Source organism: Mya arenaria, chromosome 10 (assembly GCF_026914265.1).
Source record: "Mya arenaria isolate MELC-2E11 chromosome 10, ASM2691426v1".
NCBI classification, from domain to species: Eukaryota; Metazoa; Mollusca; class Bivalvia; order Myida; family Myidae; genus Mya; species Mya arenaria.
Genome location: NC_069131.1, coordinates 12,826,940 through 12,845,794, shown reverse-complemented (window position 1 = coordinate 12,845,794; position 18,855 = coordinate 12,826,940). Strand labels below are relative to the sequence as shown.

The window sequence follows — 18,855 nt, the reverse complement described above, 5'->3', positions numbered from 1 at the left end:
AAAGGATTAACAATTCCTAAAAGACAAGTTTTACAAACAATGATAGGAATGTTCATAATTCTTAATATTACACTGATTTATAAAATTCAACTCCATAATTTTGTCCATGGAATATCATAAATTCCTATATAGGTCTTTTAGTCAATGTAAGGAATTTTATAATTAAGCCTAGTAATGATTTAATAAACATTGTTTTGAAATTGGCTTTTTACAATGATGTGTCGTTTTAACCACAATGCAAAGAGATTAAACGCTCTTGGGGTAAAATCATTAATCGGACTGTAACGCTCTTGGGGTAAAATCATTAATCGGACTGTAACGCTCTTGGGGTAAAATCATTAATCGGACTGTAACGCTCTTGGGGTTAAATCATTAATCGGGCTGTAACGCTCTTGGGGTGAAATCATTATTCGGACTGTAACGCTCTTGGGGTGAAATCATTATTAGGACTGTAACGCTCTTGGGGTTAAATCATTAATCGGGCTGTAACTATGTTGGTCCCATATTCTCTTTATGTGGATGTCTTATAGTAGACTATCATAGTACTTTTTATAGTCTTAAACACAGCGCAGTTATTTGATAATGGCCATTTAATTTCAATGATTTATGATTGTGTCTCGTCGTGATTGTTTTGTCCCACGTTATCTATATGCAGCTTGTTTAAAACGATTTTTTATAATTGATTTTTCTATATCTAGAGGAAGAATCGATCCAAAATATGCCGAGTGAAAAGTTTAAAGAATATCTTGGGAGGCAGATGTTGAACATCACAGAAAACGTGGAATTGATAAATGCTGTGTGTGAGATTGTGAGGTCTGAAAGCATATCTTCAGGAGTTTTTGCTGACTTCTCCGACAGTGACTTAGAAGATACTTTTAAGAAAGATTTGGAAAAGGCTGGTCACAAGTATGGAAGAGGAATTCATATCGGATTGAAGAAAGTTAGAGAAAGTATAAAACAACGGACTAAAGCCTCCAATAGTGTACCTGTAGACACTTTCCGGGAGTTTGGAAAGAATGACGGTGACTGTTCATACAAGAAAGGCACGGTCAGATGCACGGCAGACGACCTGTTGACTCCGGCACATTATTTTGTTAACCCGAACAAAGGAGTGAATTTTGAAGCCGAATTTGTAGTAAACCTCATAAAATTTGCATTGGCTTATATGAACGCAAGGCAAAATGGAACAATTCACTTTGGAATAAAACCTTCCGAAAATAATGAGGGTCTTGTAGTCGGTGTTCCCAAACTGAACATAGCGAAAGTCTACACTTACATCGCTCAGAGTTTGAAGCACACTCTTCAGCGACATGAAGTAAGACTTGTTGAAGTATGCCTGGGACCTATTCATATGATACCTGTGGGCGATGAGCTTTTTGTTTGTGAAGTGGACATTGAACCCTCATCATCGTTCCTTCGCGAAGCTGTCATGAATGCTAATTTTCCACCATGGGGTCTCCAGCATAAGAAATGCTTTATTTTTGTGAAACGAAATGCTAGTTCATTGATTGAAGTTGTTGACCAAAGCAAACTTGGAAATATTCAAAATGAATTTTCAAATGTATTTGAAAAACGAAAATATGAGGAAATGGCAAGGGTTTCTAAGGAAAACGACAAGCAGTATCGACTTCGAGAACTCGTCAAATACCTGACGGCGGGGAGTAAGTACGTAACTGATGAACAGGTGCCTCATATTGTTTCAGGGCCATACTCAGATTGTGCAGGGCTTGAAGATATGCCTAGAAACTTGACAATAATGGAATCTGCATTTGTTTCATCTGATGTTGTTTTCGATTTTGACTCTTCAACCGATCTAAGGGAAGTTATTGAGAAGGACAATAGGTACTTTGACATCACACTTGCCGAGGAAGTTAAAAGTCAGTCTACAAAGGATAATTCCGCGCATGACACGCCCGGGCCTTTGTGGTTATACTGCAATGGCAATGTAGCCCGAAATGCTTCCAAAATGGGAATAAAGGACTGGTTCACGTCGCGGTATGAAACGGTTAATGCTCTTATTGAGCAATCTCATCAGAGACACAGAAAGCGGACGCTCATTTTGATATTTGTGTATCAGCCTTTGTCATCCAACGATCCATTGTTTCACACTGCTTTAGACTGTTGCAAACGATATGTAGATGAAACAAAGGTGATTTCAGATAGCGAAGAAAATATAAGTCAGTTAAAGAACAATTTGTCGCAAGTATTTCAAAAAACAGATGTGGACAAACTCTTCTTCTTCGGATATCCCTGGCAAGAAATAGCAACCGCTATATCGCCTATCTTTAAACATAATCCAGAATGCATTTGTAAAATGCCACTTGCAAGTGGCTCCTTTGCCATTTTGACACAAAAAGAAAAATACCAACTTGGTATAAAAGACATTGAGCTCGTTAGCGGAGACGAATGCAGTCAATCACTTGAAGAGATGGACGATGACATGAGAAAGGAAACAGAAAAGAGGGAGACAGAGAAATTCTACCGAGGAAATGAAGTTTCATGGTGGAATTTTGAATTTCAAACCCATGTATGTGAAAGAGACGTATTTCAGAGTTATGTAAATGACGTAGTGACAAAAATAAACGAAGGATGTAAAAGGCTTGAAATAGTAGAAATCAAACACCAGCCAGGGGCTGGTGGTACAACGTTAGGTAGGCATCTCATTTGGCATTTGAGTCAGTTTCATAGATCAGACTCGGCGAGTGCCTACAGATGTTGTATAGTCCGAAATGTTACTGAGAAGGAAACGGCGGACCAGATCTCAAAGTTCAGAGAATATAAAGAAGTGGACCATGAAAAAACAAAAACAGTCATTGTATTTGTTGACAACGAGAGTGAAGAGGCACTTAAAACGTTGAAGGACGATTTAGACTCGCTGGCTTATCGTGTTGGATCGAAATCAGGCCGTCTTGTGTGCTTGCTGATAGTTGTAACAAGAGTTCATATTTCGAAACATAATATCGACAGATATACTGTTTTGAAACAATTTCTTTCTCAACGTGAGAAAGCGTGGTTTCAACATCGGATGCAAGATTTAGAACAAAATGCAAATCACGAAGATATACAGTCACTAATTGCTTTCAATGTGATGAAAGAAAATTTTTCAGATACATATATTCAAAGTACAACAAAGGGAATCATGGAAGGACTGCGACCAAATGAAGAAAAACTACTTCAGCATCTCTCGCTGATCAATACCTTTGACACTGATGCCATGGTCCCAAAATTGGTATTTGATGAACTCCTGGGGTCATTTGCTTCCAGTACTAAAAAATACAGTACTAGAGAGTTGAAAGAATCCCAAAAACCCGTGGGTCTTGCTGACTTTTGCATGCAGAAGTCCAACAAACGCCAGACATGGAAAGACACAGAATCTCTGAGACTGCTCATTAGGCATAGAAACAATGCACATGACAAATGTATTGCCATTGTTTCACCCCTTTTAGCAAATTCAATACTTTTCCAACTGATGGGAAAATACCAGCTGTCGAATGAAAATGTTGTTGATCAACTTCTTGACTATGTACATGATCAGAGAAATGAGGATACAAATTCAAGTGATTCATTTACTGAAATTGTTTGCAATCTGTTCAACAAAAGGGAGAAAACTGTGACAGAAAACGGAGAGGAGAAACGGAATTTCTTTTCAAATTTAGTTTTGGAATTAGATTCACCATCAGGAGGTGAAACAGAAAAGGAATGTCATCAAAAAACTAATCGTTTGATGAAAAAATGTTTTGATGTATCAGGTGACCCATATGTCGAACAGCAAAGGGCTCGCCATTGCATTCACGTTCATGATTTTGAAGAAGCAAAAGAAGCAATACAGGCATCCATCGAACGTTTAGACAAGGTTCCTATTCTTTATGATACGTATGGACAGGTGTATAAAGGCGAACTCGAATTTGTTCTAAAAAATACAGATGCAACAGCTGTTAACGTTAACCATGTGATCAATTTGGCAACAAACGCCATTAAGATGTTCCGCAAAGCTCAAGACTTAGACCAAGAAGGACAGAATTCATCATTTTCAATGGAAGTTTTGACAGCCTTATATATGTTGGAACAGATCTCCAAACTACCATGCATCAAAGAAAACCGAAACATGTTTCTTCGATTCTTAAATGGACAGAACACCGATTTGTTTGACTTCATTTTGCCACAGATCGACGGATATAGGAAGGGAAATCATATCCAGTGTCATGTAGAAGAGTCTTTATTGTTTCTAGAGTATGAAAGCACCATGAAGAAAGGACGCTTCAGTGAAATCCGTAATAAAAAGGAAACCGCAGATAATCTCAGAAGGCTGAAAGATAAATTTTCTTGCATTTATACGGAACAAGTTCGCGTTCATGGAAGCATCACCGCTTACACATATAATTCAATAAAAGATGCATATCATAACAAAAAAACGCATCTTGCTTTGAAATCTGTTGCAGAGGAGGTGCGTGTTAAGGTGAGGAGAAACTATCTTTCACATCCGAGAATCAATCTGTTGGAACATGAAAGGGAATTAATGAGTTTCGTTGGATTTTACATTATCAAATTGTCCCTTGCAAGGCGAAATGAGGAAAGGGAAGATGTCATGCCAGATGAAGAATTTAAAAAACTTCTTTCAACAACTGAAGTGTTGGTTCAGCTTCAAAGGGATAAACTGCATACTGAAAGTAAGTGGAAACCCTATATTGAGCCATTTATGTATATCGGACTGCTTCATTGGCCTTTACCGAAAAGACTAGATATACATGAAGAAGAAATCTGTGAACCTGAAAAATATATACAGATTTTAAATGAATGGAGAGATGTGTACGGTCAAAGATTAGAAAGGGGAAAGAGGCTAGACCAACACCGTAGGGGCAGATCAACAACATTCTTTGCGCTTGCGAATGGTCCTCCGGGCATGGACATAGTTGATCAGGACATGATAAAAGGGGTGTGGAGAAATGAACAAATAAAGGAGGGGAGATATAGAAAAGAAGTTAAAGAAGATGATATTTGGAACGATCCCACCTACATACGTCTTAAAGGAGTAGTTGATGGGACTGGCAATAACATCCACAACGAGGTATGCGCAAGTTTTATCTTTATAGGGAGTACCTGATTGGAATTCTACATTTAAGTGGAGTAGGTCTCGCTAATGGTAGCGTATGGAATTACTCAATTTCGGCTGATATATTTTTAAGAGCAACCCAACAGGAAAATGTCATTAAAATCAAATTTGATGGGAGTTTTCATATCAGTCATCAAACAAACATTTAATGTTGATGCAATAATCTGTTTTTCAAATGATCAAGAATTGTCGATTTCCAGGTAAAACACTTCAGCAGAAAGGCAAACGAAATGCTGATTTGGCACTTCGACATTCCGACATGCAACAATTGCCACATTTTTCGTAATAGGAAGGTGTCATTCGTTTTAGGATTTTCCTGGAGAGGACCTGTGGCATATGATGTTGCAGGTATGTTTCTCACACACCATTCACTGGTATTTCACACTGTAATACATGCATTTTTCTGAATATTTGATTCATAAGAATAGAATGCGGCTTACGAAATTGTATTTTCCGTTACCTTGTACCTCGTCGGGCGTACATCCCTACAACAATTGACATCTTTTCTGAAATCATTAGGCCAAATTCAATTTAACTTCGCAGAAAGCTTTCTGTGGTAACCTTTTTCAAAAATACAACAAGACGTCTCGATTGACCTACAACAACATCAATATGGCCGACTTCCTGTTTGGCTTTAAAAACATCTCCTCTGAAAGTATTGAACACATTTATTGAAATTTCACAGCTTCAATGAGTTACAATCTTTAAAAACACAAGAAATCCTCTCGATTGACAACAACAGCAACAACAAATATTTACCGACTGTTTTACGTTTAAAAATCTATTTGAAGTTTCCCTTTACTCTAGCTACTAACGTATACAGCAAAAATAATAATACCTGATTTAACTTCAATAAATTCTGAGCATCTTTTCCACAAGATGTTCATGGTTTAATTGGAAAATAAAAAAGTGTTATTTAGAGTGTAATTTAATATTGTTAAAATATGATAATTTAACTATATTGTAGAAGTTCAACTATATTGTAGAAGCAAGGGGCGCAAATCTTGCTTCATTTTGAAGGTCATTATTTGAAAAATTGTCCATTTTTTAATAACAAAGGAATATATTTTATACTTATTTGAGTTTTCTAATAAGTCGTGTCTAAGGTTAGCAGTGTTCTTTTTATAGGATATGTATAGATTTTTATGGTGTCAGTCTAAAGTTTTACAAATTAATGTTTATGCATCGGTTGTTATTATTATTATTATTAGATCATCAGATTATTAGTAACCATGCAAGCAAGAGAATAAAATCGGTACATGGTCTAGTTTAATTGAATTTTAATCCTATTAAAGGTAAAAGTAGTTCTACATATTTTTTAAATACGTAAAATTACCTGGTTTTACCTAATATTGAATTAAAATTCAATTAAACTAGACCATGTACCGATTTTAATCTCTTGCTTGCATGGTTACTAATAATCTGATGATCTAATAATAATAATAATAATAATAACAACCGATGCATGAACATTAATTTGTAAAACTTTAGACTGACATCATCTTTAAACGAAGGTAAACCATGTCGTGTACCATGAAGGCAGAATAAATGGAAGAAAGGAACGTGCATCTTTGAAATGTTTTTGTGTATTTTAATGATAAATTATTACGGATATATATATTCGAAATACATTATTGTTGCTAATACTGTAACAACTGTATGTATTTTTGTGCTCACATTTAAATTCTCTACTGTAATGGGTAAATGAATGGGGAAAAATACCATACGTTATGAGAAAACGTGAGAAAACGACCTGGAACTAAATCTTTTGAATGACATTAAAACTTTACAATCAAGCATGATGTTAATTTTAAATACTTCCTTTATTACCAATAAAGGTTATTGTAATGGTAGCGTGTTACCTTCAGCTACTCAGGTCAGAGTTGGTATTTAAATCAATATTTTTAAAACAAAAATACAGTGCCGTTATAATTTTAGATTTCGTCATCAAATATATATTTTAAAAACACAACGTCTATCACATTTTATCGTGGAACATGGAAAAGATCAACTACATTTTATGAACTGGTCCGTGAGATAAGCAATGTCAAATATAGTCGGCGTCCCAGAAGGGGTGACCTACTACATGTCATCAAGCAGTGAGCGATTCAGTGCCATCATGACCCTTTTCTTTTCTTTTATAAAAAGAGTATCATTTTTTTCCTGAATCATGTATGTTACTCGTTGAAACAAATACAAATATCGTTGTAGAAGTTCAATCTTGTGAACTGTTGCCAGAAAGCTCTACTGGTCGAGAAAGAGAGACAAAAAACGAAGGTACATTTTTATTTTCTAATAAGTTTTGATATTTCAGCTCGTAAAATAGTGTTCTATACATGTTACTCGTATTCGCCCAGTGTTGGACTAGATCAATATATCTTTTTATTATCATGCTAACTCGTAAACCGTATCAACATAGTTGTATGTTGAGTGCTAACTTAAACACACGGTCATTTATTTTATTGTTTTACATTATAATCTTACTATTCAATGACACCTTTTTTTCAGGAACGTACTATATTTGATAATGAAATTATTCCGAATTTATTAAATTGCTGCTAATGTTTACATTCAAGAAAATGCACCGGAGATTCCGGTAAAAGTCGTGTAGCATCAAAGTGCAGTACCGTTGGTTTTAAATAAAAGCTTAGCGTTTAAACATTAACATAATCAAACGACAGTGTTTTTAGATTTTCTGAACATGGTCTTGTTTTGATGGAATTGTTAAAAACTGTTTGTTAACATTCTGATTTTCTCTTTTCTGATTTTTTTCTTTTCTTATAAGTAATTGAGGTTTCAACACGTTAAATCTTAAAAGTCCTATAGTTTGAGATTGACAAATCAAACATCTTGGAAAAAATAAATAAAAAACCCCCTGTCTTCTCTCTCTTTGAAGCACAGGTAAATTGATTACTTAAGCGTATCTTTAAAGTGACACTCTTATTCAAATTCAATGAATACACATGTATAACAAACATAATTTTTGAGTGATAAACCCTTTACAACTTACTTAATAATGCATTTATGGAAAATAATAATTACTGATAACACGATTGTAACCGTGTATTTAATGGCTGAAAACGCAAAAACAACAACATTAAATAATTGGCGAATGCTAAAATAATTACTGTGATCTACTATTGATTCATAAGGTAAAAAGACCATGTTTTCTGCACATTTCTTTCAAATTAAACTCGTTATCCGTCATAAGAATCATTGTTTTTACTCATCCTATCTAGTATATTAAAACAATCGTATTAATTGTGGTAAATCTTATTTGGGAGTAATAGTGCATCTTTAAGTTAGAGCAAGAAACTTTATTTCCTGTCGCTTTTGAAGTTTGGTATTCCGTTTTTGTATGTTTTTAAATTTTGTGATTTTTTCCGTGGCAGTACAAACCCCTACTGCTCTCAAAGGTCGAGGACAAGCTCCTGTACGAGGATTTAATGAAACAGGTAACAATGACCAATATAATAACAAGATAAGGAATTGGACATTTAAGATGAAGCCGTATGGTACTACTTAATTTAGATATACTTACATTTATGAATTGATTAAAGTATAAAGTTTTGGTGGATAGTCTGAAGTAGTGATGAAACGATTATCGAGTAAATCGTCGCAGACAATGTTATGTCGGCGACAATCGATAGCGGTTGTCCAAAATCGATGTCGCTAAGGTTACTTCCAGTAACTACGTATTTTCTTGTTATGCGGTAAAAGTAGAGTAAATGCCATTTTTTTCTTTCCGGTAAATTCTCGTTGAGCTCATTTTAACAAGGGAGGTCACTCTCTTACACAAATGCGGTGAATTGAAACACTTTTGCTTACAAACTTCCAAACTTTCCCAAAATGATTTTTTTTAATTGTTTATATATTTCATAAAACCTCAATAACCTGTCTCTATGGTGTAGTGGGTCCAGTCTTACCTGCAAATACCGGGGATCCCGGCTCGATGCGTTCTGTTTTTGAAACCTTTTTGGTATAGTTTGTTATTAACAAATTTACTATTGTGAGAGTTTAATGAAATTTAGATATTTCAATGATGTCTTCAATATTACAGGTTATTGAATGTTAAGCTGGTTAACACATATTTTATATGCTTTTACATGGATAAAATGCTAAGATAATTTACTTGATGCCGTGTGCATCATTTTGCAATTGATGTGCAATTATTAAGTATGTGTTTTGTTGTTATGTTTTTTCGTTAAGTAATTAAAGACAGAAAAGGTCATGGTTATTTACTTACTGTTGCAAAAAATCATGAATATAGCATCACACGTACTGATTCCAGGTCAAACCATTTAAATGATCATGATTATACTATGTAAAAAGAATGTATTCCTAAATGATATTACTGAACTTTCGATTATTGTCCGATAGTAAATCGAAATACTTGGTCCGATTCGATTATCGATAGCAAATGGGGTCCGATTTTCAAACACTAGTCTGAAGTACAAAACCATTGCTACCTTAACATACCGAAAGTTATAAAAATCTTATTAGCATTGGTCATATTTATAACGATTTTCGAAATACTATACACAACTTTGTATGTTTCCACAGTAAAGATATACATCATATCAGCATGAGAGTAAATTTGCAGTTGTATATTTGTAAGTCATTGAAATCCTAAATATTTGAAGATTTATATAGGAAATCGGTCAAAATGTTACAGAAAGTTTCGTCTAATCACTAAATTTACTGAATAGTGTGAAACACGTCCTGTTTAAATGAAGGAAGGTATGATTTGAATGATTTAGAAACAGTACAATGGAAACTAGATGGATACGCATTGTGATAAAAACATAAACGAGTAACATATTGAAAGGCACAACGCTAAGGCCACAAACAAGAAATGAGAGACACACAACATACAAATCGACACAGACAGACCTTAAAAACATCAAATACAAAAGTTGGGGTTACCGTCTTGTAACGGTCAGTGAAACAGAAGTTCGCTTGGGGTCAAACTAGGTTTTTAGTACCAGAAGAAACTCTTAAAATGCTTTTTTGTCAGGAGGACGTGGGAAATCTCGCTCGAACGTGACCCTAAAAACCCAAGGAGATGGTCAGAAGACGGCGTCTGTTAGCCAAAGTATGTTAATAGTGGATTTAATATTTACCAGTTAATATGCTGAAATAGAAACAAAATCATCTTTATCTTTCTTTGTGGTTTTTAAATCTATTCGACGATTAAAAGGCAGGATGCCAGCTTTTTATTTTTATTTTTTATGGAAATGTTTAAAAGAAGTAAATATATGTGAATTCCTTGTAAAACATAGGAATTTGCTATTATAGATCCCAACCGACAAGATGTGGAAACAGGTCAGTTTGCAGACGGAACAGATAAGAAGCACGTCTTTGAAGCTGGAACTATTTCATCTTGTAACTCATCACAATATGTTTCGGAGACCCCATCGGAAGTACTAGCACAACAATCCGGTTTGTTTTCTTGTTTGAATGTAGCACGTATTTTGTTGTCGGCGTCATAGTAAAGACACTTGCATCACATATCTTTTCTAATAAATATTGGACTTATAGCCTTTAAAAGTTTAACATCAATTTACTGGGGGGGGGGGGGATTATGGGCAAGGGCTTATGAGTACAAAACTCAACCCCACATTTTTTTTGTCGGGAGGGTGTGGAAAATTTCGTTCGAACGTGTTACCCTTTTTAACCCCAAGAAATTGTCAGAAGACAGCGTATGTTAGCCAAAGTAGGTTAATTGTGGTTTTAATACTGAATTGTTTAAAATGCTGAAATTGAAACATGTTCAACTTAATTTTTCGGTTGTGGGTTTCCAAATGTATTTTATCCCCCGCCTTGAAAAAGCGAGGGGATATAGTAATGGTAGGCGCGATTCCGTGTGTGTGTGTGTGTGTGTGTGTGTGTGTGCGTGCGTGCGTGCGTGCGTGCGTGCGTCCGTCCATCCCACATTCATTTCTTTGCATCTCCTCTTACATTTCTCATGCGATTTCTACCAAACTTCCACAGATTGTTGATCATAAAGTGAAGCAGCGCATATTGTCGGGCTTTTGCGATTCGACCATTTTTGAAAGAGTTATAGCCCTTTGTTTAGTTTACATTTAAAATTGGTTTCTTCGCAACTTATCTTACGTTTTTATGCGATTTCTACCAAACTTTCACAGATTGATGATCATAAAGTGAAGCAGCGCATATTGTCGGGCTTTCCTGATTTGACCATTTTTGAAAGAGTTATTGCCCTTTGCTAATATTACATTTAAAATTGGTTTCTTCGCAACTCCTCTTACGTTTTTCATGCAATTTCTACCAAACTTTCACAGAGTGATGATCATAAAGTGAAGCAGCGCATATTGTCGTGCTTTCCTTATTTGACCATTTTTGAAAGAGTTATTGCCCTTTGACGATATTACATTTAAAATTGGTTTCTTCGCAACTTCTCTTACGTTTTTCATGCGATTTCTACCAAACTCCTACAGATTGATGATCATAAAGTGAAGCAGCGCATATTGTCGGGCTTTCCCGATTTGATCATTTTTGAAAGAGTTATTGCCCTTTGCTTATTTTACAGTAAAAATTGGTTTCTTCGCAAATCCTCTTACGTTTTTCATGCAATTTCTACCAAACTTTCACAGATTGATGATCATAAAGTGAAGCAGCGCAATATTATCGGGTTTTCCTGATTTGACTATTTTTGAAAAAGTTATTGCCCTTTGCTTATTTTACATTTAAAATTGGTTTCTTCGCAACTCCTCTTACGTTTTCATGCGATTTCTACCAAACTTTCACAGATTGATGATCATGAAGTGAAGCAGCGCATATTGTCGGGCTTTCCTGATTTGACCATTTTTTGAAAGAGTTATTGCCCTTTGCTTATTTTACATTTAAAATTGGTTTCTTCGCAACTCCTCTTACGTTTTCATACGATTTCTACCAAACTTTTACAGATTGATGATCATAAAGTGAAGCAGCGCATATTGTCTGGCTTTTGCGATTTGACCATTTGTGAAAGAGTTATTGCCCTTTGTTTATTTTACATTTAAAATTGGTTTCTTCGCAAATCCTCTTACGTTTTTCATGCAATTTCTACCAAACTTTCACAGATTGATGATCATAAAGTGAAGCAGCGCATATTAGCAGGCTTTGCTGATTTGACTATTTTTTTTAAAAGTTATTGCCCTTTGCTTATTTCACATTTAAAATTGGTTTCTTCGCAACTCCTCTTACGTTTTTCATGCGATTTCTACCAAACTTTAACAGATTGATGATCATGAAGTGAAGCAGCGAGCGCATATTGTCTGGCTTTTGCGATTTGACCATTTGTGAAAGAGTTATTGCCCTTTGCATATTTTACATTTAAAATTGGTTTCTTCGCAACTCCTCTTACGTTTTCATACGATTTCTACCAAACATTCACAGATTGATGATCATAAAGTGAAGCAGCGCATATTGTCTGGCTTTTGCGATTTGACCATTTGTGAAAGAGTTATTGCCCTTTGCTTATTTTACAGTTAAAATTGGTTTCTTCGCAACTCCTCTTACGTTTATGACTATATAGTGGCACAGTGCATATTGTCAGGCTTTTGCAATTTGACCTTTTTGAAAGAGTTATTGCCCTTTCTTAATTTTACGCATTTCTTATGTTCCTTGTTCCTGAGAAACTACCCTTACCATTGATTGGCTTTCGTTACAAAAAAATGTCCCCATGAGGCCGGGGATATAGCTGTCTGTGACCGCTCTTGTACCTTTTTAAGTCAAGATGCTACCCTTTTAATCATAAAAGGTAAACATATGTATTATTTACAATACTACTTAATTCCAAAACTACACAAATGTTTAACCATGCTCTAATAGACAGCTACAGTGTTTGAGGCCAAATATTAAGCCCAAACCTGTTTCCTGTGGTAAACTGGTTACTGTATCACGTTTTAGTCCATGTGTTTGTTGATGTAAACTAGCTGAGTCAGTTATCTTGTGATGTTCTTTAAGCCATTGTTTAACATAAGAACTGTCTATTACAGATCCAAACAGCCCAAATGTGAAGACGGGTCAGTTTGCAGACGGAACAGATGAGGAAAACGTCATTGCAGCTGCATCTATAGAAACTTGTTACGCATCACAACCCGTTTCCGAAACCCAACCGGAAGTTCAAGCAGAGCAATCGGGTTTGTTATCTTGTTTGTTTTTTTGTAATACATGTACTTATGAATACTTTTTTTATACTTATATAATTTATAAAAGGTTGGTCACACGTAGTAAGTGTCATGTTACCATCTTTCCATATATGCATTAACAGAATGGACTTCTTTATATATATTCATATCATTCACGTGTTTCTGCTTTCAGGTGTTTCGGACTCGAAGAAGCTTACCAAGAGACAAAAAAAGAACTTGAAAAAGAAAGGAAAGTAGACGAACAGGCAAATATGTTTAGCGGAAGTAGATACGCATCTACATGTACTATATTTTTGATAGTGGGAAGAATTTAAAATTGGGTTATGCATTCTTTGTTTTGAAAATGATGATATCGGTATGGATTGTTTTATTTTCAAATGAGAGCACCCCTATTAACTGTCCAAGCTTACTACTAGGTACTTCTACTTCATTTGTTTATTATACAGATTTGTAAGCCTAAGTACCATACAATTGTCAAGGCGAAGGTAGCATGTATGATTTTACATGTGACCACAACAGATATATGACAATGAATACTCACACTGCTAAATCCCTAGAAAGGCTGTTGCTGTGCCTTCTCGGCGATATTTCAAATAGCTTGGTTTGTCAGATTAGAGATGCCTCTCTATTTCTAGTTGCCTACTAGAACAGTTTGAGGTTTGACCCAAGTGGTACGTCATACTGCGTTGACATAAAAGACCTCTGCTGATTATGCCGGTGACCAAGGTCCATTTACAAGGATATGCATGTTGATTCAAAGCACGTCTTGTAAAGCACTTGCTCGATTACTGTAAATTGTTTGGAAGTATTCGAAATTGTGTCAATGATTGAGCAGTTTATAATAAGTGTTTATTAGTTGTATTTATAGTCTTGTAGCATGTATATATATTTATTTGGTATTATAATAAATATTTCTTTACAATCATTGACATACATTTTTTATTATTGCATAAACACCCTTTTATTTGTAAGAAGTAGGAAACAGCACTGTGTGTACTTTTTTTACTGCGTATTTGTTTCATTTTTTTAATATTTTCAGCCTATTAAGACTCATTTGTTTGTACTGTGTAATCTTGCAGAACGCAACAAACAGAAATGGGTTTTATTGTAGTTCTTTTAACAATTATTGTTTGGCACCACGCCAGATAGGTTATTCGTAGAAAACAAACAACAACATATACTGCATTAAATGAGCTTAAAATATGTCGGACAGTGGGCGCCGCAATAACATTGTTTCGTCATAGGAGACTATGACGTCATATTTGGAAATAACGTCATATTTTCTATAATACCTATTCCTGCTTGTCACGATACATTAATGAAGTTGAATTGTTTAGCTATTATTTAGTTTGCTTTTTAGATGTCCTATGCATGTAGTTGTAAAGTAAAAGACAATTTAAAGTGGACATGAAGTTATATAAAATCAACTGTTAAAGAATCAACAAACAAATCGGGCTGATGTAAATTCATTTCATTTACTGGTTTGTCGAATAGAAAGTTACAACGAATGTAAAATGTAAAATATATCGTGTCACTGTAGCTTATTGTATTGAAGAATGTTTGTAAAGACATTTTGTGCCTCATTTTATACAGTGTGTGTGTATATACCATGTGATAAATTACAGTTTTGTGAAAAGGTTTGCCAAAGTGTTTTAGAGAGTAAACTCTCACTCAAACTCTGGTAAAGACCGAGACGGAGATCTGTAAGCGGCGTAGACTGCGCTATGTTTCATTTAAAATGGTGAAGAAATAGTTATCTTTGTTTAAAGTCTATATTTGAAGTATTGCCTTACGATGGATCATTTATGACGTAATTTATCACGTGGTACACACACTGTTATAGAGGGAATACAAAAATATGTTTATTTATATTTCATTGTGTATTTTGATTGAAGTCATACTTATTAAATGTCACGGCCGTGGCGTTATCTTGCACCATAGTTAATGTGTAAAATTGTATGGTAAACGGGATTGCCTTGTTCCACACATATAGTTTTTGATTCAGTATGTGTGATGGAAATTTAATATCCTGTTTTTTGATAATTCTTTGGATAGCCATATATAAAAATGGCAATGTATATACTCTGTATTATTTGATTGTTGTTCTATTGAAGAATTAAGGACTTATTTGCAAATTGTATCTTCTAATATTTATATAGAAAGTTTGTTTCATTCTTTGTCCTTTATTTTACTTAAACTGTGTCATTATTTCATTCATTTTTGGAATTTTTCATTATATAGGAAGTCCAAACAAATTTATTTTTTGTTCCATGGATTTTTGAAAAAAAAGGTGAGCATGGGATTCCTTTAATAAACATACATCTTTTTTCATAACGTAAAACGGAAGCGAGAGAAGAGCGATTTTTGTTCTCATAATCAATATAATGAAGAAAAGCCATTTAATCGCATTTAAACACAATATTAAACTTAATCCCTATTCGACAATGGAAAGATGTTCAAATGCTTACTATTTACTCAATATTCTTGAGTAGGCACTAACGTGAATAAATCAAATTTGTAAGATAATTTTAACAGATTCTAGGTAGAAATTTCATTTAAATCATTGTAGATGGAACCCCTGCTTTTAGGAAAAGGTTTGAAACAAATAATCTACCTGAATCACTTTAACATCTTTTAGAACTTGATTGAAACACTTATTTTGATTGATTTGGGGAAATTACTTGTCATTGGTTAGTTTTAAAGGCTTAAGCCTTCTATAAGTGACCCCCCCCCCCAAAAAAAAAAAAAAAAAAAAAACACAAAAAAAACACTTGTATTTGTACACAACCTCTGTTAATTGATCTTTATCTAATTGCCTTATTGTCTTATCAGATTTCTGATCTGAGTATCCAGTCGTGCTGTTTGGGATATTTTAAGATAGAAATGGACCCTAAATGGCCCTGAGCCAATAAACGAATACACAGGAAACTGGCCCCTACTGTGTCACCAGTGCAATTAGCAGAAGATGCACAGCTGGGGATTAACATGCCAAAATTCCTTAAACTAGGCCTTTAAGTGAATGTCTTGTGAATGCGGTTTTGAGTTATGTCAAATGTTAATGTCTTTGCGCTAAAGTATAGAGTTTTGCCCTCTTGTATTTCGGATGAATTATGTGGGCGATGTTTTCTCTATTAAAAGGGGCATTCTTTTAACCAAATATGCTAGGGTCTTTATTCACAAGTTTTGTTTTATATACATTGCGCGTGATGTGTGAATATTAAATAAACGTTAAACGTTTATATTAAATAACTGTTTAATGTATGTATTATTTGTTTACTATGCAATAGTTGATAACTATGTTCTAATTAAAGAGTAATACATTGCATATAATATTATGCATTATCATATGGAATTCACAATCGTAAATAACGTAATAAATGCTCCTATACTTTTTGTGATACTATTTATGATTTTATAACCCCTTCAGATAAAAATATATTATATTCTGAACGCGTGTTTGCATGAAAATGTTTTCGGGATGTATAATGTATGTTGTCCATAATAAGGCACAACACAAACTCGATTGTAGTACAATTTTAAAGTGCCAGCTCAAAATAGGTTTGGTTGTTGCAGTGGGATATGGATGTCCAGTTGATGACGGGAGGGTTGTTGCAGTGGGATATGGATGTCCAGTTGATGACGGGAGGGTTGTTATTTTTGTTTTTGCATCAACTTATGTGTCTATTCAACCAATGGTTATATTGTACAAAGGTCAAGGTCGACATACGAGGTCAACTGCTTTAAGGTTACAAATGTGTATGAGCTGCATATAATGGTACCTGTTTAACTTGGTGTGGCTTGCTGTTGGCTTCGAATTAACATGAGGATTGATCAAGGGTGTGTTGACTGGAACATTCCTACTGCTGGTTGTTAGGAATACTGCTATCAAACACGATTAAAATACGAACACTCATACAATCACGAACAGGAGCTCGCTCATAGAACTACAAACAGGAGCACGCTCATAGAATCAGGAACAGGAGCACGCTCATAGAATTACGGACAGGAGAACGTTCATATAATTATGAACACGGGCACGCTCATAGGATAACTGGAACAGGGGTACGCTCATAGAATTACAAACAGGAACACGCTCATAGAATTACAAACAGGAGCACGCTCATAGAATTACGAACAGGGGCACGCTCATAGAATTACGAACATGGGCACGCTCATAGAATTACTAACAGGAGCACGCTCATAGAATTACAAACTGGAGCACGCTCATAGAATTACAAACAGAAGCACGCTCATAGAATTACAAACAGGAGCATGCTCATAGAATTACAAACAGGAGCATGCTCATAGAATCACGAACTGGAGCACGCTCATAGAATTACAAACAGGAGCACGCTCATAGAATCATGAACAGGAGCACGCTCATAGAATTACAAACAGGAGCACGCTCATAGAATCATGAACAGGAGCACGCTCATAGAATTACAAACAGGAGCACGCTCAAAGAATTACGAACTGGAGCACGCTCATAGAATTACGAACAGGAGCAAGATCAAAGAATTACGAACTGGAGCACGCTCATAGAATTACAAACAGAAGCACGCTCATAGAATCAGGAACAGGAGCACGCTCATAGAATTATGGACAGGAGAACGTTCATATAATTATGAACACGGGCACGCTCATAGGATAACTGGAACAGGGGTACGCTCATAGAATTATGGACAGGAGAACGTTCATATAATTATGAACACGGGCACGCTCATAGGATAACTGGAACAGGGGTACGCTCATAGAATTACAAACAGGAACACGCTCATAGAATTACGAACAGGAGCACGCTCATAGAATTACGAACAGGAGCACGCTCATAGAATTACAAACAGGAGCACGCTCATAGAATTACGAACAGGGGCACGCTCATAGAATTACGAACAGGAGCACGCTCATATAATTACGAACTGGAGCACGCTCATAGAATTACAAACAGAAGCACGCTCATATAATTACGAACAGGGGCACGCTCATAGAATTACGAACTGGAGCATGCTCATAAAATTACGAACAAGAGCACGCTGATAGAAATACGAACAGGGGCACGCTCATAGGTTAACTGGAACAGGGGTACGCTCATAGGATGACTGTAACAGGGGCACGCTCATAATATTTGTCTTAGTGACTATTTGCCCGACACACACACATGATGAAGATATATCAGTGACAAACATTTTGACCATGAGTGGAATCTTACTACCTTATATAGGCAGCATTATTCACCCAATATTTATAAAATGTCAAAACTATATAGGTCCATTTTGACTGTTGTAAAGCCTTGTTTTCAGATTCAAAAGCAATTGTACCCAGCGGGTGATACCGTGGTATAGTGGCATTCATGGTACTCTTGTTTGATGCAAATGTTTCATGATATTGACACGTGGATTGCACTTCGTACCAATTTTACCAATAGCCAATGGCTACAGTGCATTATTTCGTATAAGTGTTACTGCTACTATACAAATAAGTATAGCACTGGACATAGTATGCATGCCAGTACTGTTCATTTTAGATGAGAGTATATGAATACCATCGAGAAGTCAATGTGTAATTCTTGCTTCAATATTTTTAATTCGT

At 35.3% G+C, this 18,855-nt stretch overlaps 1 protein-coding gene across 2 annotated transcripts in view; it reads left to right on the top strand.

Annotated features, from left to right (window-relative positions):
- Positions 1-16,659, top strand: part of LOC128206052 (sterile alpha motif domain-containing protein 9-like) — a 41,011-nt gene extending 24,352 nt beyond the window's left edge. For both annotated transcript variants that reach the window (XM_052908183.1, XM_052908184.1), the window contains exons 6-13: positions 699-5,065; positions 5,311-5,458; positions 7,322-7,387; positions 8,503-8,565; positions 10,128-10,205; positions 10,409-10,552; positions 13,114-13,257; positions 13,439-16,659. In XM_052908183.1, coding sequence (XP_052764143.1) covers positions 699-5,065; positions 5,311-5,458; positions 7,322-7,387; positions 8,503-8,565; positions 10,128-10,205; positions 10,409-10,552; positions 13,114-13,257; positions 13,439-13,503 — 5,075 coding nt within the window. In that variant the 3' untranslated portion in view covers positions 13,504-16,659. The remainder of the gene's footprint in view (positions 1-698; positions 5,066-5,310; positions 5,459-7,321; positions 7,388-8,502; positions 8,566-10,127; positions 10,206-10,408; positions 10,553-13,113; positions 13,258-13,438) is intronic.
- The last annotated feature ends 2,196 nt before the right edge of the window (positions 16,660-18,855 follow it).